This window comes from Heliangelus exortis, chromosome 5 (assembly GCF_036169615.1).
Source record: "Heliangelus exortis chromosome 5, bHelExo1.hap1, whole genome shotgun sequence".
Classification (NCBI taxonomy): Eukaryota; Metazoa; Chordata; class Aves; order Apodiformes; family Trochilidae; genus Heliangelus; species Heliangelus exortis.
This window is the reverse complement of record NC_092426.1, coordinates 17,593,471-17,618,698: the sequence shown is the minus strand read 5'-3', so window position 1 is coordinate 17,618,698 and position 25,228 is coordinate 17,593,471. Positions and strand designations below refer to the sequence as shown.

Here is a 25,228-nt window from a genome sequence, read left to right as displayed (position 1 = left end):
CTGTAGTTGGCATTCTCCCTGGCCAGCTGAATGTGTTCTGTCCTTAAAGTGGATTTAATTTCCACTGTTCTGTTCCTGGTATCTTAGCTGGCAGCAGAGCAGGCAAGCTGCCATGCCACAGGGCCAGCAGGGAGCATGTTCTTGCGTATTAGATCAGCCTTATTGACTTAAAATAGTTGTTAAAATGTGAAACTTCTTGAAATGTGAAACTTCTAAGTTCAGAATTAGTCCAAGCATGTTGATTGATACCAGTGGCCATTAGAAGTCTGTGGTTGTGGAACTTGTGTCAGAAAACTTGACAAAAGCTATGCCAAGACAGCTGTTGCTGCACATGCCTGGTTTCTAGCATAGTAACTTTTCAGCCTGTGTGTTTAGAGGGTTTTTTCCACGGGGCGTATTGATAGTACAGCCTGAACTCAGTGATTAGTGTGCTTGGGAATGCAGGTCTCTCTGATATCAAAGGGGGAGAGCAAGGGAAAGAAGAAGGAAAAAACATATTTTAAGAAGTTACCCACCAGAAACCGATTCTAGCCTGTTGAATACTTGAGGTGGATGGAGGGGGAGTGGTGAGGGGAAAGAACAATTCAGACTGATCAGTAAAGTTCCTTTCCTGTTTATTGGGGGTTAGGTTCAAGTAGAAATATCAAGTAATAAATCGTTTTATATAACTTTGTATTAGAATTTTAATTTTTCATGTGATCATATACTTTACATTATATCTGTCTACGCTTTATGCTACAAAAAGCAGAGAGGTCTATGAAAAGCTGACTTAGATATTTTGTTCTTGCCGCTGTTTTACAGGAAACTTTCACAAAATCCATCTTTGATTCTTAGCTTTTCTGTTGAGTGTTCTCTGTATATATGTATTTCTGAAAACAATAGTAATAATTAACTAATAAGAGTTCCCTTAAGTCAAATACTCAGTTGATTCTAACTTGTATGTTTTCAGAGTTTAAGTACATTTTTGGAAAAGTGTTCTAGTATATTTATCAAGTCTAATTATTTGAGATCAGAAAAACCCAATTTGTAAAAAATTTTTCTAGATCTGTACTTTTCACTGTATCAATTTTACATTATTTTTGCAGAAATTATTTACTTTAAAGTTTCTTGTGCACAAAGGTTTTCTTTTTTTTTATGAGTGGTAATACATCAGAAAGACATTTTTCACAGTCTGATATAGTGAGTTAAGCAAACCAAAATTTCACCCATTTGTACTAACATGCAGCTCATAAATTATGCTGAATATGATAAATAAAGCACAAAATCAAGAAATGCCAGCAGTCTTGGCCTGTAAAGATCAAGAAACAGAGAAAACATAATTTACTTATGTAGTTATTTCAGTAGTTAATTATTATTAAAAATGTGTGCGTGATTTGTAATTGAATTTACCCAGCTTTTCCATGTGTCCACTGGGGGCTTGTTTTTATACCATTGTCTATAATTACTAAAGATCACAAAATAGCTATAGCATACCAGAAAACAGTAATTTTCAGGATTAGCTCAGTAAAATACATATAAATTGTCCTGAGAGGCTGTCCCAGTGGCACCATGAGACAAAAATCAACTGTCCAAGCCCTTCTAGAAGCCAGATGAACCTCTCTCTAGGAATGGAGGTTTACCTGGGCAGGCTCAGAAGTTTTCCTTGGCACAGGCTCAGTTTTTATGATTTCTGTGTATTAGGCTGTGCACAGGCTGCTGTTTTCTTCATGCAGCTGACAGAAGCATCTACAGGACATCTGTTGAATGAAGACCCCATTAGAGGATCAGAGGTGGATGGATTTGGGTTAATCTTGTGCTTCTTGCCTCTCCTGAAATTCCTCTGAAAGCTTTATGTCTCACTGTCAGGCTTTATTTCCAGGCTTTAGCAATGGCCACATTTTGCTATTAGTAGCTTTGCCAAGCAGTATTACATTGCTGAAGTGCACACACTGATACAAACATTACTTGCTATTTGATACAAGAAAGCCTGTAGTATCAAGCCCTTAATAAACTCTTTGTCACCTCTTTTCATGGCAATTCCTCCCTTATTTGATTAAACATTGCCACTGGTAACAGATGTGAAGGTGGACTGGAGAACTGTCTCTTAGAGTTAGGAAAATTTAAAATTCTGTGTTAAGAAATAGAGATTTAGACTTATGGCAAACCCAAACTTCACACCCAAAGACAAAACTAGATTTGCATTTGAGGAGATCTCACCCCAAGTGCTTAAGTCATGGTTTATTGGAATTTGTGTAGAGCTAGGAAGATGGTAGTAAAAATACTTAGAGAAGGAAGAGCTTGCTTTTAGAAGTAATGTCACCAACTGATATGCTTAAGAAGTTAATTATGGCTAATTATATTAACTGCAGGCACTTCAAGCCCAGTAGAAATGAGGTTGAAGTTTGTGTTATTTATCTAAGAGAATTCATAAGGGTAATAATACCCAGAAGTTTGTTACTGCAAAAATAGCTTATATAAAAACACAACAGAGAAATAATCAGTGTTGAACTGATGAGATATATTTTGAAATACTCAGTATTGCATTTTTAAAATACTCAGTGTTTGACTTTTGAGTTACATTTTTCTGCAAGCTGAACTAAATTTAAATCTAACATAATATTTAATTGTCTGGCATGGATTGTTTACATAAAAAATAATTAACTTGAAGGTTAACTGCCAATTATATACTGTGATGTGATATAAGATAAATATAGAGATTGAAAATTCAGCCCAAAGAACAACCACACACATTCCAAATCATACATGCTCTGACCTTATAAGTGCAGAGCTTTCAGGCTGCTCAGGAGTGTGGTATGTATGATTATTTTGTTTCATCCAGGTTTGTGACATTTGTTTTATAACTCTAAGCATATGTCTAGAAAATCTACTGTAACTTGGGCATAACAAAAAAAGAATCAAGCCTATAGAGAGGGTGTTCTAACAGGGAAATTTACCAATGGGATCTCTGCTTTGGAAAGGTAATGTACTCTGTGAAAAGGGTATTTGCCTAGGCAAAAGTGTTACTTCTATGACTGACTGATCAATGGTTTATAGGTAGATGTTTATGCAGAATGCTACAGTTTCACTTTTAAAATTCATGGTCTTTCAAATACTTTTTACTATACTATGAATATTTGCAGCAACTTTAGGCACAGCAGTTAACGAGATATAATAATCTAGGAGTTTCTAACAAGGCTTTAGGAGGGATCTATGTTATTTAGACATATAGACTATGCATCTTATTATTTCCCAAACATTTAATTTTCCCTTTTTAAAAAGATTAAATTTAAAAAAACCAACCAACCAAAAAAACAAAAAAACCAAAAAAACTAAAAAACAAACCCAAACACCAGTGGGTTTCTTTTTTCTTTTATTTGTCACAAAATACTTATTGCCTTGAACTTTTCCCATATTTAACTCTATGAATGTGATATGTTTCTGGAGCCAAAGTATAGTGAAAGCTACTTGCAGGTAAATTGTTAGGTATCTGATAACAAATGCAATTGTTGTTCACTTCCCACTACTCTATGACATTATGCCAAGGTCACTCTTGTCTAATTTAGTTTAATAACCTCACTGAAACCTGAAGAGCAACCTTTTCAATTAACAGATAAATCTCCCTTTTAAAACTGCATGTTTCTTTCTGAGTGCTAGGCTCATTCTTTCTGAGTTTAATATATTCACAGCTGTGGGACAAGTGGTTATGGATGACAGCCTTAAGTATCTTCAGCTCCCATCAGTTGTAGTATTTTAATTAGTTGTAAGTAGTAATTGGCCTCAAGGTTCAGGCCATTTGTGTGATGGCATTTTCTGTCTGGCTAAAGTCAAATGATAAGACTGGATTCTACAGTCCCTGCTTGGAGAAGGGACATAGGAAGCAAGGGGAGGTAGGCAGCACATTTGGTTTTGTGTCTATACTCATGCCTGTGTCTGTATTATTTGCTGGTGATTCTTACAGGAGGATTCTACCATTGATCTGGCTGTTTACATCTACGTTAACCCTTTTCTAGGGTTCTATGATTTCTTTATCTCTCGCTTGACTGGTTTCCCAGTTCCTAGCTTTTACAGCCAAATTAGCCTGAAAATTCCCTAATTTGGCAACACGATGGGTACAAGATGGGTTCACTGCTGAGATTTTTTTATCACGCTGTTTTGCATATGTCTGTGTGTGAGTGACTAATAGCTTTTGGAACATACTTAATGGATTAGCTGGGCTAAGCTCCCTGTATGACTGATGAGGGGCAAAGACTTCACATTTCCCATGCAGGTGACAGTAGTCACAATGGGTCATTCTGACATCCAAAGATAACCTTAGCTGACATATTTAACTGTTCTTTCTTTCCTCATGGGCATAAGCAGTGTTGTAACTGAGAACAATCGTAGCACACAGTCCTGGAGTAGGTATGTAGTAGCTGGCTTTTATAGCTTTAAACTCCAGAAGTAAAGAATAATCTGTCCATGGATTTTATATCTCAGACTTAAGCCTGAATAGGGACGTGAGAACTCAGTTTTGTATTAACAGTCACACTACTTTCCACATGGCCCAGAAACTCCTGTGAAGCCATGGTGTGCAGTCTGAATATGCAGTGAAATGTCTTCTCTTAGAGAAACCCAGCATCTAACTAAGCCCTCGAGTGTAAGGAATTCCTGTTTTGTGCATCTATTTGTACTTACAAAATAAGACATGCATACTTCTGTGTGGTTTACATTTTTGCTCTGCAGAGCTCTCATTCATTCACTGTTTCCTGAGTTCTGTAGCACCCAATTCAGCCATCACTATTTGATCTGAGCAGTAGGCAAGGCTTGAGCTTTTACAGCTCCCATGCATGAGCACACACAGGCACATTCTGTTGGCTCAAGAGGAGTGATTATTTATCTCACACTTATAAAACTTCTGACTTGCATCTAATTTCTGAGTGCTCATCTGTAACTTTTAAGATGAACACAGTTAGAAATAATAGTAATTTAGAATGGCCTCATAAAAATATTTTACTGTGGGAGGAAAGATGCTGAATTTTAATGATTTAATGGTACAGTGTATTTTTTTTTCTTCTTTTAAAAGGTATACTTTTAATATAGTTGTAGAATTTACCATATCTTAATTTCAGCTAATGTTTTTTTCAATAATAAGAGAAACTTGATATTGTAAGTGCTTAAATGAAATAGGCTGAATAAATCAGCATCCATGAAAGAAATGTATATTGTATTTTACATGTCAACTGTAAGAACTGAAAGAAAGAGGGATTTTCCTGAATGAGAGCAAGGATTTTGCATCTGGGGATGTGAAGGAGCTTAAAATGTTTAATAAAATGGATACACATGCTTAAATAATTCCTAGATATTAACATGTCTGTAGGGTTAATTTACACAGATGAATGTATTCTAGAAGTTGATTACATGTCTTCAGATTGCTGTAGTTCTCAGCTGTCTGGAAGAATGTATCACACCAATCCACAGAGTTACTTACATTTCCATGCATTAAGTATAGTAGTGTGTGTGAAGATTGGAGTCTATCAGAGTATGATATAAATACATTGTGAAACTGAAGAAGAAACCTGCAAGGGCCTTTCTGTCTGTCTGTAGCAAGCAGAGCATTCATGCATTAGGGTTTGTGTTAAGTAAATGAGAAATGGAGTGAAGAGTTGAAACAGTTTTCATTTTGTATGCAGACTTCAGAAGTGTGCTTGCTTATTTCAACCCTCTTAATTCTCATTTGGACATGAAATTCTTATCAGCCTCATAGGGGTATTTCAATTTCTTGAACAACATCTGTCTTACCTGAAAGGTCACAATATGCAAAAACTTTGGACTGTGTTATGATCATATATTGATAGCAAACTTTGCTCATCTTTTGAGCCCTTTACTGCATGTGGTGTGATAGACACCTTTCTGATCTACTGTGCTGCATGGACACTATGAACAAATCTTGGACTGCAGCTCAGTATAGACTGATAAGAATTTCCTTCCCTGATGTGGCAGTGACACTTTTGCAGTGTTTGCTTTCATTTTTCATGTTCTTTACATGAACATGCTTGTTTTGCCATGAATTTCTGTGCATGGGAGACTACCCACTATTTCTCCATGGTGTGAGTGAGGGTTTTTTTATGTTTTAAGTTTACTAACAGTAAACATTTTTTTTCTGAAATACTGGATGAGAGTTCAGTCAAACTAAGTTTTATAGGTAAAAACATGAGAGTAAACTTGGAAGTTTTTGAGCAGAGTGCTCCACTAAGCATCCTGACCTTGGAATGCCTGCCTAGTGGTGTATTAGTTGTGAGGTGAGGATACTTCTCACTTCAGGGAAGCTAAGTGTGACTTCAACTGAGATACAGCTTCAGTTCCCAGCATGCTCCTAATAATAAGAAAAAAGTAGTATTTCAGTTTGGATCTGACAAACATTGTCTTTTTCCTAAGTTGCTGATCAACAAAGAAGAGAGAAACTGAAAAAGAAGATAGCCAGGTGTGAAGAGGAAATGAGCATGAGGAGAACTTCCTCCAGATCCAGCTCACGAGAGAGTGGAAGGCTGCTGCTCTCCTCTTTTGGAAAGGTAGATGTTTGCATTTTGTTTAGTGGATACCATAGTCTACTTGCCTCCTATAATAACTGCTGATCACTGCTGTGCAGCAGCTCTAGAGGGAGGGTTGGCATATTTCAAACAGTAGAAAACAGACAAGGATCTTCCTGGCATGTGCCCAACACCAAATGCACGTCTCAGCCTTCTGACAAAGATGGCAGGTATCTGGATGAAGGGTTCTTGTGGTAAAGTCAAGGTCTAGTTACACTTGAATTCTCTCACTTTCATCTTAGCTGAAATTCCTATGTTCTCTCCATCACTCCAGAGCTTTCTATGCCATTTCCTAAGCTAGAACTCTATTTAACCACTAACCTTCCTAACAGAAGAATTGGGAATCTTCGATATTTTTATCTGATCCAAAGTCCTACTTTGGAAATATATGTCGTATCTAAGAGTATACTACATGCCCAAATTACAGTTATTGAAAGTGAAAATAGTACTTAAGCCATTAAAATGTGCTTTTCTGTCTATATACATAGGTCCACTTATTTTGGCTGGCATTTCCAGATATGTCATGTATATTTCAAAATAAGAAATAAATAGCCTAATAAATTAGATCTTCTTGTTCATCACTGTAAAAGAGCAACTGTAACTTAAAACAGAATAATGTTTTACAGTGTTGATTTCAACAGCAAATGCTTAATATGTTGTTAAAATACCCATAGAGCTGGAGAACATTTCTAAGTAGTACAGAAACCTCACATTTTCTTCCTGTGTAACTGTTTATTGCAGCAGGCAGCCTGAGTGTGACCTTATTGCAGTGTAGAGAAATAATGCTTTGTAATTCAATACATGGCTGTTATTTATGGATGAAAGTGCAGTCATGCACATCAAAAGGGAGGAAATGTCATATATAAAAATCCAAATTTTTTTTTTTAATAAATACTATTTTTGCCCTTCCATTTCATTGTGTTCAAACTGGAAGCAGGAGAAGTTCCTTAAGTTATATCATTGTGAAATCATGGAAAGTGTGCTTAAAATGTATCTCCAAGTGCTGCAGATATTTTAAGTTTTAAAATGAAAGGATGCACTTGTGGTCTTTAATATTGCATTATAGCAGACTGTCCCTTTTTTTTCTTTGTTTTAATGTCTTGCAAAACAAGGTCTTTATAAAATAATATCTGTTGCAGTTCTAATTACTTACAGCTGCCTTCCCACCAGCATTAGTCTTGAAAGCACAGTCTGTATCATGCCAACAGAAACTGCAGCTTTCCATATGTTTCCTAGCCTTAGGGCATAAGTCAAAAACTGAGTATGAATTACAAGTTATCAACTGAAAAGTAGTATTATAGAAAGTGAGACTTACCAAGTTAGTGGTTAACACTGGGAGACTTACCAAGTTCATGTTCTAAACGCATATAAAAAGTAATTTTTAGCTATAATATTTTTTGCATGTGGTTTGTTTTGTTTTAACTTTACAAATGCAAAGAGTGCTCTTTACTAAAAGGTCATTTGCCACGTTTTTAATCAAATAATTGCTGGACTTATGAAAGATGTTGCACTATAGTATAAACAAGAACACCAGTGAGTCAATAAGAAATAAAAATCTGTGTGTGAGCTTTCTGGCAGAAGGGTAGTTAGTGGAAGTAATCCTTGTGCTAAAAATTAAGCTCTTATTTAAACTTTATATAAAAACTTTATATAAACTTTATATTTAAACTTTATGTAATTTGTCAAAATATACATTGAGTTTCTATGCTTGTTTATACTCCAAGGGAGCATTCTTCTACTTCAATGACTACATGTCCAACAATACTTTTTCAGGATGAGTTAAGCCATTCTAATTTTATTTCTCTAGATGTCAGGATATTTCAATAGAAGACAGTTGGAAAACAAATTCTAAGGCTGGCTATTAAAGCATATGCTAATGTAGAGGGTTGTTGCCACACACTAGTTGTACTAGCACAGTCACTTTTTCCAGTAGGAAAAAGATGATTATACATTCTATATTTGTTTCTCCACATTTTGTTCCAAAAATCATTTTGTACAATTAGGGCATTCCTGGGTTGGAATGAAGTTCAGTACAAATGTGAAGCAGTCAACCTCAGAATATTTCAGGTTGGCAAAAGCAGAATGTGGTCCTATGCTTAATAACCATCTTACAGCATTACAGGAGAGAAGTAGGAAACAGCCAAGCACAACTCCCCTGGCTTTGCCACTGTTACATTTAAATGTAAGAATACAAAAGTTAAAGAAATTACTATCACAATGCAAAATTTGCTGCCTAATGAAATGTGGCTCCTGTAAAAATTTTACCAGTTTAAGAGTAACATACATGCATAGGACATTTGGATATAAAAATATAATAATAAATCTTGTAACTCTGACAAGGTCAATGTCTGACTAGATTACAAGCTAAATACATGCTGACTTTGATGTATGCACCTTACTTGTTGTTTTCAAAAGGTTTCATGCATTAGCATTCACTTTTTATTCATTCTGGTAAGTCTGATGCTTTTATTTCACCAATCTCATTTTTCACATAGATTCATTTATTATTATTTAATGCTGCAATAGAGCACAGAATCTGTTTTCAATTGAGACTGTGCTTTGTGCATGGTAAAACAAACAAACAAGTTTAAAAATTCCTCTAAATTATATAATACTTGTTATAAATTTCTTAAAATCTCTGTGATTTAGTCAGTATATTTTATTATACACTGAGCCAACCATGAAACTGAGTAGTTGTAAAGTGTTGTACACTCAGGTACAATGACTGGCCCGCTCTTAGTTTTGTACAAGGATTTAAATGCACGAGAAGAGTGAATTCATTATCAGATAAATGTAGTTAGAAATACAAAGTTACTGTAATTTGAGAATTTGCTATGAAATATAATGAACTGAGTTTTTTCTTTTGTGGTTACCTGGATTTCATTAATGACTTTTTGAAAGAATCATTTATTTTAATCAAAGAGATCACAGAGGAAAAATATTCCCTCTAAAGCCACGGGTTACGATAGGATGTTAATGGCACATCATGCATTTGTCTGCTTCTAGCAGAAGACCTAAGTGAGGAGCTAAGGAGCAGCCTTGTTTTCAAATGACGAGATGGAGCAGTCTTTGACTGTGATTGCTAGCAACTAAATTACTTCAAGGGTAATAGTTTATCTCTCACAGTCAAGTAGAGGGTCAGGGAAAGCATCAGATGTCCTGAGGACAGCTGTACTTCTCCTCTCTTTCCATGTAGTGTAATAATGGTGGTTAACAGCACGTGTGAAAGTTAATCGAATAGGATAATGAAGTACAGATATGGATTCTGAAAGAGCTGCTAGCTTTGTGTTTGTGTGTCCTTGTGAATGTATAATTTAAGTGAGTCTTCAGACAGAAAAGCTTGAGGATGGGTAAATAGCCTGTCTGTGGGTATGCACTCATTTATCTGTCAGCCTATGTGTTCCTGTAAAGAAATATCTGTTTTCTCACCATAGAAAACGCTGCTTGACACAGTTGGGAAAATACTGTGACATCTGTGCATAGGGGGCTTCTACTGTGTAGTTTTTCCAACTGCTGCCACATAAGGAAAGCTGTATCCTAGTAAAATCCCTACACTTTTAACTTTATTTTTCTGTATGAAGCTGATTTGGGTTTTTAAACATTTGTCTGATTGATTCAGCAGGTCAAACAGCATGAAGCTCAGTATGACTTATCTCTAAAGAAAGAAAACATGAATTGAGCTGGCCATGAGTAAAATCTCTAACTTGAGCAAGACTTGATATTTCATATGCCATGTTCAGATAATCTTATTAATAGGCGTTTCTGGCTGCTAACAAAATCTTTCAAAAAACTCATCAATGTCAAAAGTCAGCTAGAGGAAGGCTGCTCCATAGAAGGGTAAATATTACCTTTTAACCATTTGAAGTGTGGCTGCCATTGGCTTGACATTTCAAGATCCCTTTCAGCTTGTTATTTTTTGAGATCTTTTTGACTTCTTAAGAATAACAGGGCTATCTGCTTGTGCATATGAAATATAGATTAGGAAACACCATTAACTGTTCCTGATCTCTCATTAATTTTGTATGCAGCTCACGTGCATGGCTATATGTGAAATGCCTTATACTTAAAGATTTATTATACTGCTACAATATTAACAGTCTGAAGATGTATTGTGCTTGAATTAGTTCTGTCAGAATGAGAGATGTGACTAAAGAAAGCAGAAGAACCTTCTGCTTTCCAAGAAAGATGTTTTCATCGGGAATGTTTAGTACAGGTTTCATTTCAGGATTCACAACAATAATCACTTCCCATGCTTGTTGTTTGAATTAATACATTTCCATATGTGCATTCAGTAATACCTGTTGTTAATAACATCACAGTATTTTATGAAAGTAGGAACATACACATTCTACAATTGAATACCACTCATATTCAAAAGGAAAGGATATGACAGGAACGAGATTTTGAATGAGAAAAATTATTATTGGTGACAGTGTGCAAGCTGATTATATTCATACAGGTCTTATTTTTTCATGTATTTGTGTGAATTATCTCTCTTGAATTTCTTAACTCTTAACTGATTATCAAAGTGTGTGATGAAATGAACAGGTGACATACAAGGGGTTACGAGAGCAGCACCTATAAAGACAGCACATTGCTTACTGCAGGAGACCTTTGCCCAGTCCAGGCACCAGGGAGCAGATGCTCAGCCTGCTTACAGCAATATTAAATTGTAAATAGAATTGTCTCAAGTTAAAAGAATCAGGTGCTCATTTATTACAAAATTGAAGCTTCTGTATCTTGACAGTGCAGTTCATAAAACCTCTCTGATCTCATCTTACGGTGGCAGATGAACTATTCTATTGGAAGACCTTTTCATATGAGTTAATTTCAAGACTTAAATTCATCTTGGTGTAACCTCAGTGCCCCCAGTGAGAGGTGCCTTTGGACCTTCTTTTATGTGAAAATAGATGTAGCAAGGTTTCTTTTCAAAGTTTGTTTTTGATAAGGCAGCTGGTACCTCTGTAGCTTTCGAGCTGAAAAACTTAACTTGTCTTAGAAAGTAAAAGTAACTTAGAGAGAAATCTGGATTTTTTTTCTCTGTGTTACTTCTCTCACCCATCAGATGACAGTGGTATGCTTTGATCTGTTTTTACTGAACTTTCTCTTCCACAGAGTCTGAAGATTCAGGGATCCTCTCTATTTAAGCTTGCTGCAATTTATATTTCCTAAATGCAGTTTTGCTATTAAACTAATTGAAGCATAAATATTTAATTTATGAAACTTTTTTAAGGAGGTTGTTACTGCTGAAATGTATAATTCAGTGAATTTGTATCTTTCAAAAGAAATTACAGTTGGTTGAATTAAAAGAGTAGGAACTTATATGGGCAAGCAAGACAGGTGTCAAAATTCTTGACTCCAAATTACTTTATCTATAGTTTTTGATAGTGCTAATATCCAAAGCTATGACACTTCCATGGATTTTTTTTTTTAATTGTACCTGAAGAACAGAGCTAAATATCTATCAGTGTGTCCCTGAATATATTTGTAGACAAGCCTTGTCTTCCTTTTTTTTTTTTTTTCCCTGCTAAATATCTGATGTTTTTGTCAGTATAGATTAGAGAAGAAAATTAACATACTTGCTTACAGTTACCTTGCCTATACCAACACAGATACAAATAATTTTCTGAAAGCTTGCTGGGAAATTGCAGACAAACAGCATTCTCTGACACTTCTTAAAATCTTTTCAGCAGTATAGTTCCTTGTTCCTGATATTCTTTCTTTGTGTATCCAAAGGCTGAACTGCCTGTTAGAGCAGTAAAGGTTTACCCCAGGATAAGGGCTTCAAAAGGCTTTCTTCTTTCTCAGTGCTTGAATGGGGACATCTCAACACTGACCCAGTTACAGCTTGGATGTGCACTTTGGTGTAGTCACTACCTTACCTTACCTACTTGGCCTGTTCTATTTCTGATACATTTGGGGAGGGGAGGAAAAGAGCTGCCCTGAACTTCCTCAAAAATAGGGAAAGCTTAAATTTAGGATATTGGCATGTTTAACTTTGACTTGTTTTAGGATCACCTCAGCTGCTTTGAAAAATTAGAACATGGGGCTTTTTATGAGTTGTAGCTGTGTAATTGGCTAATAAAACTTAATATCTTCTATTATTGTTGTTGTTTTATTTTGTATACTGCAGGGCACCAGCCATCCTGTGTTCAGAAATGCTGTCACAGACTGATTAATATTGCAGTCCCATGAACCATTTTAAACACTGACAGCAAACAAGTATACAAGAAAAATTAAGCTATTTATAATACTTACTGAAGGGTATGGAATTAGCTTTTCCAAACAGCTGTATAATTGGATTCTGAAACTTTCCAATAGTCTCTGTTTTCTATAGTGCTGAGCTCCCACTGAAAGTAGTTTGTATGCAAACAATCACAGTGGTAAGCCTTGTTCTACTGCTTGCTAACACAAGCACTTGTTAGGCATTGTTACTGCATGTTATCAGTTCAGCATTTAATTATGCTGTAGGAGTAAAATAAAGTTGGTTCACATGAGAAACCATGAGCTTATTTTGGCTCAGCTAACTTAAAAAAAATACCCCTTTGCATTAAGCAACTACAGACATCTCAGGGTATTGGAACAGTATGTATGGGTCTTACTGATGTAAGAGAAAGTTGCTCTGTGGAATTGTTGTGAAGGAAATGCATTGTGTGACAGCAGTGTGGTCTGTGGCTTATTTTTGATGGTAAGCTATCTATATTTTTTAATATTACTGAAGGTAAGCTATCTGCATTTTTTAGTATTTCTGTAAATAGCATTTACTATGTGCCACAACTTACTATGTGCCTCAACGTGCGTGACCATCATCTTAAGCTTTTATTTAAAATATTAAGTGATTCCAAAAGGGAAAAAATGAAATAGTATGCATTCAAAGCAGTAACAGCTACAGTGCTATGAGAAAATGCAGCAATAAAACAGTAAGAAGCATATTGTTTAGAACATTTAAGAACACATTTTTCTTTTTCATTAAGATTTGAATGATAGGATAAGAAATCTGTAAACTTACAAGCTGTACTAGGAATTGCATAGGTTAATATATATTATATGCTACATATTATTAGTTTACTTCTAATATATTAGTATCGTATATCATATATTAGTGGGTTACAGTGTCATGAATTTTTAACAAATGTATAATGATTTCCAGGTTTGGTTGGTTTTTTTCTTCCTTACATCTCCTAGTCAGAGACCAGAAATCTCTCAACAGATACCTTGCAGAATTCCTGCAGGTACTTTCATTTACAGCTGCTTGTGCTGGTTTTGTTGGCATTCAGTCCATTGTTTATTAGTGGTGGGGTAAAATCACACATCCAGCCTTCAATCCACATCTTAATAATCTGATTATTTTCTAAAAGTGAAGTGAAATTCTTGAGGATTTTCTCTAGGTTTATATTGTGCTCAGGCAATGAAACACCACTAGAAATCCCTGGCCTTGAACACTTCCAGGGAGGGGGCATCCACATCTTCCCTGGACGACCTGTTACAGAGCCTCACCTCTTGGCACTAAAGAATTTCTTCTTAATGTCTAACCTAAATCTGCCTTCTTCCAGCTTAAAACCATTTCCCCTACTCCTGCTCTGTGTCTTTATAAGAAGTCCCTCCCCAGCTTTCCTGCAGGCCCCTTCAGGAATTGGAAGGCAGGTGTAAGTTGTCCTTGGGGCCTCCTCTTCTCCAGGCTGAACAACCCCAACTCTCTCAGCCTGTCTTCCCCGGAGAGGTGCTTTAGCCCTCTGATCATCTTCATGGCCCTCATTCCAGCAGCTCCATGTCCTCCCTGTGTTGGGGACTCCAAAGCAATAAAATCTTGTTTTAATTTTTTCTAGAATTACTTGGAAGCAGAAGACAAAGACTTTCTCTTCCCCTGTGCTCGACAGACACCGTGCCTATCATCGCCAGCGCTGTGTCCGTACGGCGAGTGTGCCTTGGGCCACTCCAGTCCAGGAAAACTTGCCAGAAAGGATTCACGGAACCCATCTAATGCATCTAGCTCCAACTCAAGTGTCAGGACAGCAAGTACACGAAGAAAACGCTCTGGACATTCAAGCAGTTGCTCCACTGGTAGTTTTGTGAACATTAGTCACTCCCAGAGGTGTCAAGGAATCAAATCCAAAGTATGCTGTGGGGACCTCCTCCACAGGCACTCTGAATTCTTTACTGATAGCCGAAAACCTTTTACTCCACGCACCTTAATATCAGATGCTAAACCTTTCCTGTCAGACTACAGGTATTACACTCCTGCTCGAAAGAAAAGAAGAAATCACTCCAAGCAGCATGTGGAAGCTCAAACTCAGACTGATGTGATCAGGTACAGAGATTACCACTTTCTTATGAACCTGTGGCACTTAAATGTTATCATAACAGAATTATCATAAAAGCAGTGTGTTTTGCTCTCACTTACAGCTGTATAAAACCTGAATTATTCTAGATATGCCTTAGCATAGAAGTAGAATATGCTAAAACAGAGTGGTATTTTCTTTTTTTCACTGGCATATTTTGTTGTCTTCTCTCCAGAGCAGCTGGTTTCATCTATACAAACTGGATACAAAGTGCCACTAAATCCAAACTGAGGAATCTCTCCTCTGCTGGGGAGAGTTGTTCCCTTGCTCTTTCTGCTTTCTCTGGTGTATAGTTGCTTTCTGTCTTCTAAAGAATTAAACACTATAGCATACAAGTAGTTCACCATTGTTGCTCCTGTAGTCTCATACTTTCCAATTGGTTAATTAATACATCATGCAAAGATCCTTTAAAAAAATTCTTAAATGCAGCTCTTCCTTAAATATTAATATGTATTTTTATCATTCTATTTAATATGCCTTCACCTGTATCCTATATGAAATATTTTATAAAAAATTGATGTCCTTCACTTGCGTTGAGCTCCTTAGCAAAGTAAAATTAAACAGTTTAGATTTAGTTTTGTTTTTCCTGATACTGCTTCAGAAAGAGAAAGCTATTTTTCCTTTATGTCCTCAGTGCCTGTGTGTTAGGCTCTCTTCTTGTCCTAGAAACAATAAGACTGCAATTACAGTAGCTTCAGCTCAAATATTGCAACTACTGATTTTCTTGCTGTGGTTCTTGTATTTTCCTGATGCACTGTTAATATATAGGATTATCTCCCTTCTCAATTCTGGACAATTATTTTGGATAATATTGCTATTCCCTGTAAATATGCAACCAAATAATGCATTTGGTTCACCCGTGTAAGACTGCTGTCATCCTTCAAAATGAACTATAACTTAGTCTTATTATGAGAATGGAAGTCTGGCAGAAATTTTCTAAACTGAACCAGACATTTTAGTACTAGGTCCTGTTTAGATTGACAGGAATTTTCTGCAGTGGCACGGGTATTCTTGTCCTGTATATTTTGAAAGTAACCTTCTTGGAAATCTAATATATCTCTAAATTTTGTAGCTTTCCATCTGCAGACAAAGCATCTGAGAGAGAAGTTATGACCGAACAACAGGAGATAAAACTGAAGGTAATAAGTGTTCTGGCTACTCTTACTGTACCTGTCACCATTTTGGAGTATATACTTTATATCTGCCATAGCAGTACACAATTGATTTAAGTTTCATGTTCTTTATTTTCATGAGGTAAGTTCTGTAGAGGAGTTTCAGAAGAATGAGTGGAAACAAATGGAAAAAAATTGAGGCATGTGAAGAAATCTTAGGATACTAAAAATTTTCAAAATCTATTTTTCAACAGTTTTTCATGTTCACTGTCACACAAATATCTGTTAAGGACCTAAACATTTGGTACATTAGTTTTCAGGTGAAAAAGGTACTTCTTAATCAAGATTTTTTTTTCTTCATTTTTGTATGGGATAGCATATTCCAAAAACCCCTCAGCAGAAGAGTTGGAACCAAGGAATCACTTTCCCTGAGGAAGCACCAAAACCAGTGGGTGGTAAAGTCTTCCTTGATACCGTTTGCTTTTTGTCTTGCTGAATGTGTCTGGAATGCTTTAATGAAATACCACATCACTTCAAATTCTATGAGCTCACAATATTTTTTTGTCATAATCAGAGCTGTTTGCATCCCTCAATTTCATCTGCTAAGTATCTGTGAGAGCTGAACTTAGTTTTCTGGTTATTTGGTCTTTCAGAAATTGTCTTCGTTTTAGGATTACTAAATTTTAAAGATATGAGAGAGAGACTACCAGCATCTTCAGGAGGCAGAGTGAAGCTGAAAAAAGACCTGAAATATTCCTTAAGAATTCAAATCTGAAGTTGTTATCTTGTCTTAATTTGTATTGATATTTGCATGGAAGAGTTTGTTCAGAAGTTAGGTTTTTACTTTATGCTTTAACTTGTCTGTACAGTGACTTAGTGACCACAAGTCCTTAATCAAACAGACCTGTCAAATGTAAGAGAAGTACTTGAATAACTTTGGACTTTCTTCCTGAATGGCAGGTACAGGGTCAGACTCCTTATGTCTCTAGATTAATAAGACAAATAATTATAATTTATTCACTGTGGGAGAGAGGTGAGAGAGGATATGTATTTATCTGCTGCTGACTTCATTAAGAAAAGTTTAAATTATTATTCACTCCAGTTCCATTAAGAACTTATGATTTAATTTCAAAACTATTGTGTTTGACTTTCCTTTGGCTGTTGCAAAAGTGACAGCAGTAAGTCATGTAGCTTTACAGTGGCCTTTTCACAGTATTATTTAAAATGCAGGTACTCAGCAACTCCCCGTGTGTTTTCTACAAACAGATCAAGAGATATGCTTTAGAGTGCTGGTTCCTTTTTTTGCATACCAGATTTAACTCCTGTTGGTGACATTCATGTGCCAGAGAATTCATCTTTGACATGCTTGGCAGGGGAGAAATGTTCCACATCTCCTGTTGCCTTTGACTAGAATTCATAAAATCATAAAATGCCAGGTTGGAAGGGGCCTCAAGGATCATCTAGTCCAACCTTTTTAGGTAAAAACATATTTTAAATAAGGTGGCCTAGCACCCTGAGTCTTGAAACTGTCCAATGTAGGAGAGTTCACTTCCCCTGGGAGATTATTCCAGTGTCTAATTGTTCTCATGGTGAAAAATGTTCTTCTGGTGTCCAATTAGAATCTCCACAGAAGTAACTTGTAAACATAACTCCTTGTCTTTTCCGTGTAACTTCTTGTAAAAAGGCAGTCTCCATCTTCTTGGTAGCCTCTAGGATTTTAGATGTCAAAGCTGATGACTGTTTATTGCCTTATGTCTTAGTTTACTCCAAGTATCTTAGAAAAGGTATAAAATTTCTAGTATTGCTTAATTGCAAATAATTATTACTTTATTTTAATAGTAAAATTTGATGTGTATATTTATTGACAATATTTATGTGTTGTAGGCTGAAGAGAGACGATACACTGTGGATGAGCCTGAAAGAGAAATAGCTGCCTCTCCATACTCCTTCCTAAGGTGTCTGATTTATAGCAGGAGAGACTGTTTGAAGCAGGGCTGCTTGCTTTCTATACAGCTGCTTCTTGGGCCATAAACCTTCACTAATGTTATATAAGTTTCTTTTCACAGGACTTTTGGTTGGTTGGGGTTTTTTAGATCAACAGCCTTTCCCAATTTTAAAATTGATTATTTTCTTATGATGAACTTCCCCTAAGAAGCAAATTGGAAAAAAGAGATCTGAAATCTACTAGTATTTTTGTCAGGAGTGAGAGCAGTGGCACATTAATACCACTGTTAGTTCTGTATATCCGAGCATACATCTGAGCTTAAGGAATGTGTATTCTTATACAGTACTAAAACTAAACACTGGATTGGTATTCCAGTTGGTAATTCCTTTCAGGAAAAGGGGTCTTCATCCAGTCTTTTGAGTCTACTATCTGTGAGAATTGCAGACCAGAGGCATTTCCCACATCCTTTTTCTGAAAATGTATCAGAGACTTAGAATACTGTGTTGGAAATCAGGGCAGAATCCAAGGGCTCCAGGCTGATTCTCCTCATTGCTGACCTCAGTATTGTGCATGACTTACTGATTTGCTCTCTGGCCTTTTCAAGCAAGGCATTTTTACCTGAGAAAAAAATTATACTCCAAGTAAAAAACCCCACTCTTATGGATAGGAGAGGTCTTATAGCATCTGAAGTAACACTGAGGTCTTTTGAGGTGTTAGAGCACTGTGTCTGCTGAGGTGCTATAATACTTTCAGGCTTCAGTGTAAGCTGTGGAGTTTGCTGTTGGAGTGGGGTCAGGGGTGTTGTGGTTGGTCTTTTTCTAAAAGGAAGTGGTATAATGGCCCAGGATAGCTCTAGAAGAAAGCTAGATGAAAAGTAGTACAGTGGATTTTTAAATGTTGCTCTTTTTCTTACCCTCTGATTAGAGAGACATCATTGTATTCACAGCAGTCTTCAGCAAGGACGATTATTGAAGCTGAGTAAGTGCTTAAACCATTTTTCTGTTAGTTTGCATCATAGAAAGTTGACCAAAGAGGTTAAAGCCACCTCTCACATTAACAAGGATTTTGTACATCAAAGAGCTGTTGTTTGAAAGGAATGGAGGCTGTCAGAGATATACTTGGAGCTTCCCATTTTCAGTTGGAGTCAGATTCTGTAGAAGCTCCCTTGGAAGCCTTCACTCAGAGCATCACACTGCAATTTTACTACTTTCCTCACAGTTAATACCCCTTTCTTCTTGAATGCAAAGCAGGTTAAAAACCTTTCCCAAGATCTGCTGGTTTCCTCACTCAGAATCTCTGTGCTAATTTATGCCTCAACAGAAAGCATAAACACAAAGCACCATAGGAACCTTTCTAACAGTGGCATTTTACACTGGGCTTTTTATTAATATTCAAATGGAATGAAAGGTTTAGTTAGTTCTGATATAATTACCTTTTGGAAAAATAGCAGCTGAAGCCAGAGCTATACATTTTTCTTAATGGCATTTCCCTTTAAGGTGATTGGACCTACTGCACTATGTAATATGTGTCTTTATTTTAGAACATTTAATATTGGCTTTTCTGTTCTCCCTGCAGAGAAGAAGAGATTTTATATTTAGCTTTCATTGAAGATGTAACAAATGAAATTCTTAGCCTTGGGGTATTTTCTGACAGGTAGGTTATAGTACTTTCAAATTTTTAGTGCTGTGTCAGAAACACATGGAAATAAGAAACAGAAGTATCATTTAGTAATAATTCTTTTTTCTTTAAGAATATGTGGATACAGAGATACCCCTTGTTTTGGTTTGGTTTGGGTTTTTTGCTTTATGGAAGGAAGAAAAACAAGGAAAAAAGCCTCAGTCAGAAACTGACCTTGTAGCACAGGTGGAGTAATGCTAAGAGGAAATCATTTTAATCTACAGTATCTGTTTTGCTAAATAAACAAAGTTACTAATCCTTCACACAACAGATCCTTCATCTCCCTTCTGGCCTTTTTCCTGTTCCAGTATGAATTCAGTCTTCCACATGGGTTTTCAGGATTATGTACTGTTTTAGAGAAGGGTTCACCAGTTGCAAATTTTTTTTCAATAATTAAACAGGTTATGCTACAAGTGATGTATTTGAGTAGTACTCAGAAATTCTTTTCCATACCAGTTCTTTCTGATAAAGAACTCTTAGTTGATAGCAAACTCTTAGTTGATAGCAAACTCTTAGTTGATAGCAAACTCTTAGTTGATAGCAAACTCTTAGTTGATAGCAAACTCTTAGTTGATAGCAAACTCTTAGTTGATAGCAAACTCTTAGTTGATAGCAAACTCTTAGTTGATGGAGTTTGCACCAGGCCACCTTTCAATCGTGTTCCCTCTGGATGGCCTCCCTTTCCCACCACCATGCTGACCACACTACACAGCAAACTGCTGAGGGTGCCTTTCCTCATGTCACTGACCAAGATGTTAAGCAGTGCTGGTCCCAGTACCTCCCCTTTAGAAATACCACTGGTCACTGGTCTTTGGGACATTTAGCTATTGACCACAGCTCTGCATGCCACCGTCCAGCCAGTTCCTTATCCAGTGACTTGAAACAACCTTAGTAGTTACATTCAGCTAAGCAGTGAAAATGAAAAACTAAGGTCATTGATTTATGTAGATTTGGTAAAAATTGTTTTCTCCCTGTGAAATGATGTCATTCTTTTTGTAGAGCCCTGGAACAACTGTTTGAGTGTCATATACAGGAAAATAAGAACCGTTTGGATGAGGTAGGTGCTTCTTCTATGTTACTCTCCCTCTCTGCATATGGCTTCAGTGATGTTTCCAAAGTACAGTGGAAATGCTCTGGTGTATTTGCAGGTAAAGGTGACCAGAATGCTCAGTGGGAGCCATATCTGTCTCCAGAAATTAGATTTGCAGACTCACGGAACAGAGTAGATCAGGAGTGTCGTGCACAGTCACAAAAGAAGGGACAATGGTTACCTTCATTTGGAGACACTTTGTAATATGGTCACTTGACTGCAAGCAGCCTCCCTTTCCTTATGTCAGAATTAAACCCTGAGTTCTGGGCAGGTGCGGGCCATGTGGCTGGAGAAGTGTCACCTCTATCTTCCTTCAACCCTTAGAGCAAAATGCGGCACTTTTTGGACGTGCTGAGAGCAGACCTGGGCTGCAGCTCGGGCAGTGGTGCAGAGCAAAGCCACACGGACTGGGAAGCCTTTGACTCGCTGGATCTGAAAGAGTTTGATATCATGGAAGAGCTCAAGTTTACCAGTAAAAGTCAGATGCAAAGAAAAGCTGCAAAACCTGAATTCTTTGGGACCATTGACTTACTATTAAAGGAACCAAACAAATGTGACTCACCAGTATGCAGGGAAAGTTCAAAGGAGGCACAGACCAAGGACGACTTTTCAGGAGATGTTGCTGAAATGATAGATGGTGGGAGAGAGTTAGGTTGCTGCATGAAATCTGAAGAAGACCCAGACACTTCACCCTCACAGGAGGCAACTTTGAACTTGATTACTTGTGACAGTGATTTGGAAGTCAACAAGGAACTCGATGATCTTGAGGAGAGCTTTGCAGAGGCCCTTCAGATCTCACATGACTATTTAAAATGGTAGCTAAAGCCTAGCTGTGAAATAGGGGTTGAGCTAGTTCTGTGCAGAACTGCCATTTGTTAAATTTGGGGTTTTTTTCAGTTTATTAAAATACTGATAAAAATCTGTCTAGCAGGGTATTCTTATTTGGGCATTAATCCCTGTATTAATGTAGACTCTAAAGAGTAAAGTGTTATCATTAAAACCCTGTATATTTTGTCTATAATTGTATAACTATTTTTTATAATATTAAAATTAGATGTATATTTTTAGAAAACTGTAATAGCAATTTATGAAATATTTATTGTTTTTTTATTTATAATAAATAAGCTAAGTGCTAGTACAGTTTTGGTCCTGCTGTAAAGACCCAAGATATTGTAGTCTGCAAGAATTCAACTTACCTATCCATATCAAATCATGGTATGTTACACACCTGCAGAGCAGAGGTGGAAGTGTTTGTCCATCTTGGAAGAGGGAATTGTTTGATGTTACACACTATTGAGGCACATAGCCAACTTTTTTCCTTTCACCAGTAACTTTAGAACATAAGAAACATACCTTTTCCTTGCATTACCTCGGGTGAAGTAAGGAACAAGTATGAATAGGCAATTTTCCAAACATCAGAATTTCTTTTGGTGGTGGTAAGATGCTGGTTCCTACTTCAGCTCTCAACCATGAACTCAGTTATCTTATTCCTTGTACCAATAGGTATAAAGAGGCAATTTAGAGTATTAGCTGCTCACAGTCTTTGCCCAACTTCTCAGCTTTCTGTCCTGAAAAGAAAACATTTATCTCTAGATTCTGCATATGGCAGCTGTTGAGCTGTTTAATACACAGCTCTCTTGTTTGTTCTAGATGCAGTTCTTGAGTGGTTTAATCCCAGTTGTCCATGATTCAGATGGTATTTCTGCAAAGTGAAAACTGCAACAATTTTCAACTACACAAAAAAAGTTTAATTTCTTGCAAATACATGGTTTAATTTCTTGCATTAATCGCAACCTTGGCAAAGCATTCTGCAAAAAGCTTTGGTTTTGAAGAAAGATTGACTTGGGTACTGATTGATGACTAGGACTATCCAGGAGAGGACACATCAGACATCTTATACAGCAAGCAGAGAAAAGGTCTGTTTTATGATTCAGATTAAATTGAACTTAGTGCGTGAATTGCTCAAAATCAGCCCAAATCTAATCAGAGTACAGCTATTACCTGGCACTTGCATTACTGCAGAACGAGCTCAACAGGTTCTGAGGAAATGCCAGGAAGTTACATTGCCTTGCTGTAGGCAAGAAACTACAGAAAGCCTTAAGAACCAGGAAAAGCCTGGTTCAGTGTTGGTCTTTATCTGCTTCCTCCAAGGACAGACTAAAGTGGTTTTGGTTCACACATAAAACTGCTGCCACCTGCCTGCCCTGAGGCTCCTGAGTGTCTCTGAAAGACTACTGATCCTGTAAGGGAGATGACCAGCTGCAGCTATAAGTAACTCCAAAAGACACAGACCACTGCTTCACTTGTCAATCATTTTTTCTATGGAAAAAATAAAAAAGAAGAAATATTTTTAAAACTCTAGAGAAAGCAAGTCAAACAAAACCAAAACTTCTGGCAGAGTCATCAGTATTGTAATGCAGGACATGATTCCCTGAATAAGCAAAAGGTGCTTTCTCTGCATTTCTGTACATCCTTACATCGTTTATAGCTATTGAGCAGTAGTTGTAGAATGATGCAGCTTAACTGGTAACATTTCGTAATTCAAGAACAAATGGCCCCATCAGACAGTGGAGGGGGAAAGTGCTACTTTTATCTCAGCAAGGAGTGTGAACAAGACTACTGGAGCCCCAGCATAAATAACAATTAGGTACAGGAGTTCATTGGTAGCCACCAATGCAGGCTGTTTCATTGCAGTGACAGCACAGCTCTCAGCTGACGAGACACCCCAATAATACCCCTCAGAGCACTGTTCCTCTCTGCCTGAGCCTCAGTTAAATGTAGCAGTTCCAGCCCCAGCCTGGGAGAAGGAGGAGTAGCAATGGAAAAGGAATGTTTAAGAGAACATCGGGAGGTAGGAAAGGGGAAAGGAAATTGTTACTTATTCCATCTTTTTAAAAAATGGTAAGACCTAAGATCAGGTAGAACACAGGTGCAGAACAAACATTGGTCTTCAAACCTATTTTTGAGCTCACTTAATTTTTCTACCTCTGTGTTATAGCATCTGAATTTGAGACCTAAAAGTTAATGAAAAAGGGTAAAAACACAGAATTGTAACTTTGGGTACACTTCAGAGAGTTCTGGGAAACCCCAATGTTTCACTATAGTTTTTGACCACCCAAGACAGATGTGATAAGCAAGAACGGGACACTGCTGCTGTGTGGTGTCTTGAGAGCCACCAAAACTTTCCCTCTGGCACATCCCAGACACTTGAGCTGCTGTTCTCAGGAACTAACACCTGGGATGTACACAGCTTACAAGGAACAGAACAGCAACCAGGGATTCTAATTAAAGCAATTTCTCACTCTCCAAAACACCCAAAGCAGATACTCACAATCAGTCCAGCTTTCCTGTGTCCTTTATCAAATCTTCATTCAGAAACAACCATCTCCAGCTGCTGTGCCAAGTAGCAAAGCAAGTGACACACAAACAGGTGAGTGGAAAATTAATCTGCTGCACCAGGCACTGCCCCAGCACGGGTCAGAACCAGCCAAGGGATCAAGTTTCAAAGGCTGTAGTGGGTGGTGGGCCAGCGGAAGCTGAGCATGTCACAGGGATAAAGCATTGCTGGGAAGGGAAAGAAGAATCAGCAGTTAACAACTGACATGACAAATCATCAGCTGAGCAGCAGAGCTCCAGCCCCTCATCTCCATCTCAACCACCTGAAAGAAAACCTAGGGGGACTCCTGGTCAGGAAACCCACGAATACCAGCAAGTTACTTCAAGAGAAGGGAACTAAAATTAAGAATGCTGTGTCTGCTTTGCACAGGACTTTCTGGTTGCTGTAGAAAGCCTCCAGAGCAGCTTGGCTCCCTCTTCAGGCCTCCTGAAGGGACTGATATTTCAGCTCCTCCACCAAACTAATCCCAGCAGACAGCAAAGGCGGGAGGTGTGTCTGATAACCCAGGTGACTACGCACAAAAACTATATTTGTATTTATTTTTTACATTGTGAAACTGCTCTGCAAAAGGTGTGGGCTCTGTACCCAGCCCGTTTGGGGCAGGAGGAATGGTGGAGGGGCTGAGCAGCCACCCCCATGGGGCACAGGCACCCGCTGCTGCTGCAGGAGAGAGATCCCAGGCTTCAGCACCCATAGTCCTGCAGTGCTAGTGCATCAGAGGAATCAAATTAGACCTTGAGAAGGGCAAGAAAAGGCTACATACATGGAGTACAGAGGCACATGAAACTTGAGACAGAGAAAAACTCAAACATAGCCTCAGCCTGGCAGGCCACAGATCTCTGCAGCCCCATCCTCACAGAGGGCAGGCAGCCTGATCCATAGCACAAGTGACAGAGCTCTCTGAAGTTATCCCAAGAATTCAGCAAGCTCATAGGATTCCCCTTACAGTATCTGCATGAGGGCTGCAGCATACCTGACACCTCACCAGAGCCCAATTCCAGATAAGTAACAGAACTATGAGGTGACCCCAGCTGTCTGTTCTGTTCACACACCAAACAAGAAGTGAAGCAACATGTCAGAGGCCATCAGCTCTTCTGTCAGCATGAGAATTCCTCACAGGACT

General features: G+C 37.6%; 1 protein-coding gene and 1 long non-coding RNA gene across 2 annotated transcripts in view; one reads left to right on the top strand and one right to left on the bottom strand.

Annotated features, from left to right (window-relative positions):
- Positions 1-22,237, top strand: part of SPATA7 (spermatogenesis associated 7) — a 37,252-nt gene extending 15,015 nt beyond the window's left edge. The window contains exons 5-13 of the mRNA XM_071745811.1: positions 6,394-6,527; positions 14,372-14,853; positions 15,957-16,023; positions 16,373-16,444; positions 17,881-17,951; positions 18,866-18,919; positions 19,517-19,594; positions 20,618-20,675; positions 21,033-22,237. Of these exons, the coding sequence (XP_071601912.1) occupies positions 6,394-6,527; positions 14,372-14,853; positions 15,957-16,023; positions 16,373-16,444; positions 17,881-17,951; positions 18,866-18,919; positions 19,517-19,594; positions 20,618-20,675; positions 21,033-21,527 (1,511 nt within the window). The 3' untranslated portion in view covers positions 21,528-22,237. The remainder of the gene's footprint in view (positions 1-6,393; positions 6,528-14,371; positions 14,854-15,956; positions 16,024-16,372; positions 16,445-17,880; positions 17,952-18,865; positions 18,920-19,516; positions 19,595-20,617; positions 20,676-21,032) is intronic.
- On the bottom strand, positions 1,405-23,714 carry LOC139797046 (uncharacterized). The gene is made up of 3 exons (XR_011726260.1): positions 22,710-23,714; positions 21,271-21,330; positions 1,405-1,859 (listed from the first exon to the last, which is right to left on the bottom strand). It is a non-coding gene; the product is annotated as an uncharacterized lncRNA (long non-coding RNA).
- Positions 23,715-25,228: the final 1,514 nt, after the last annotated feature.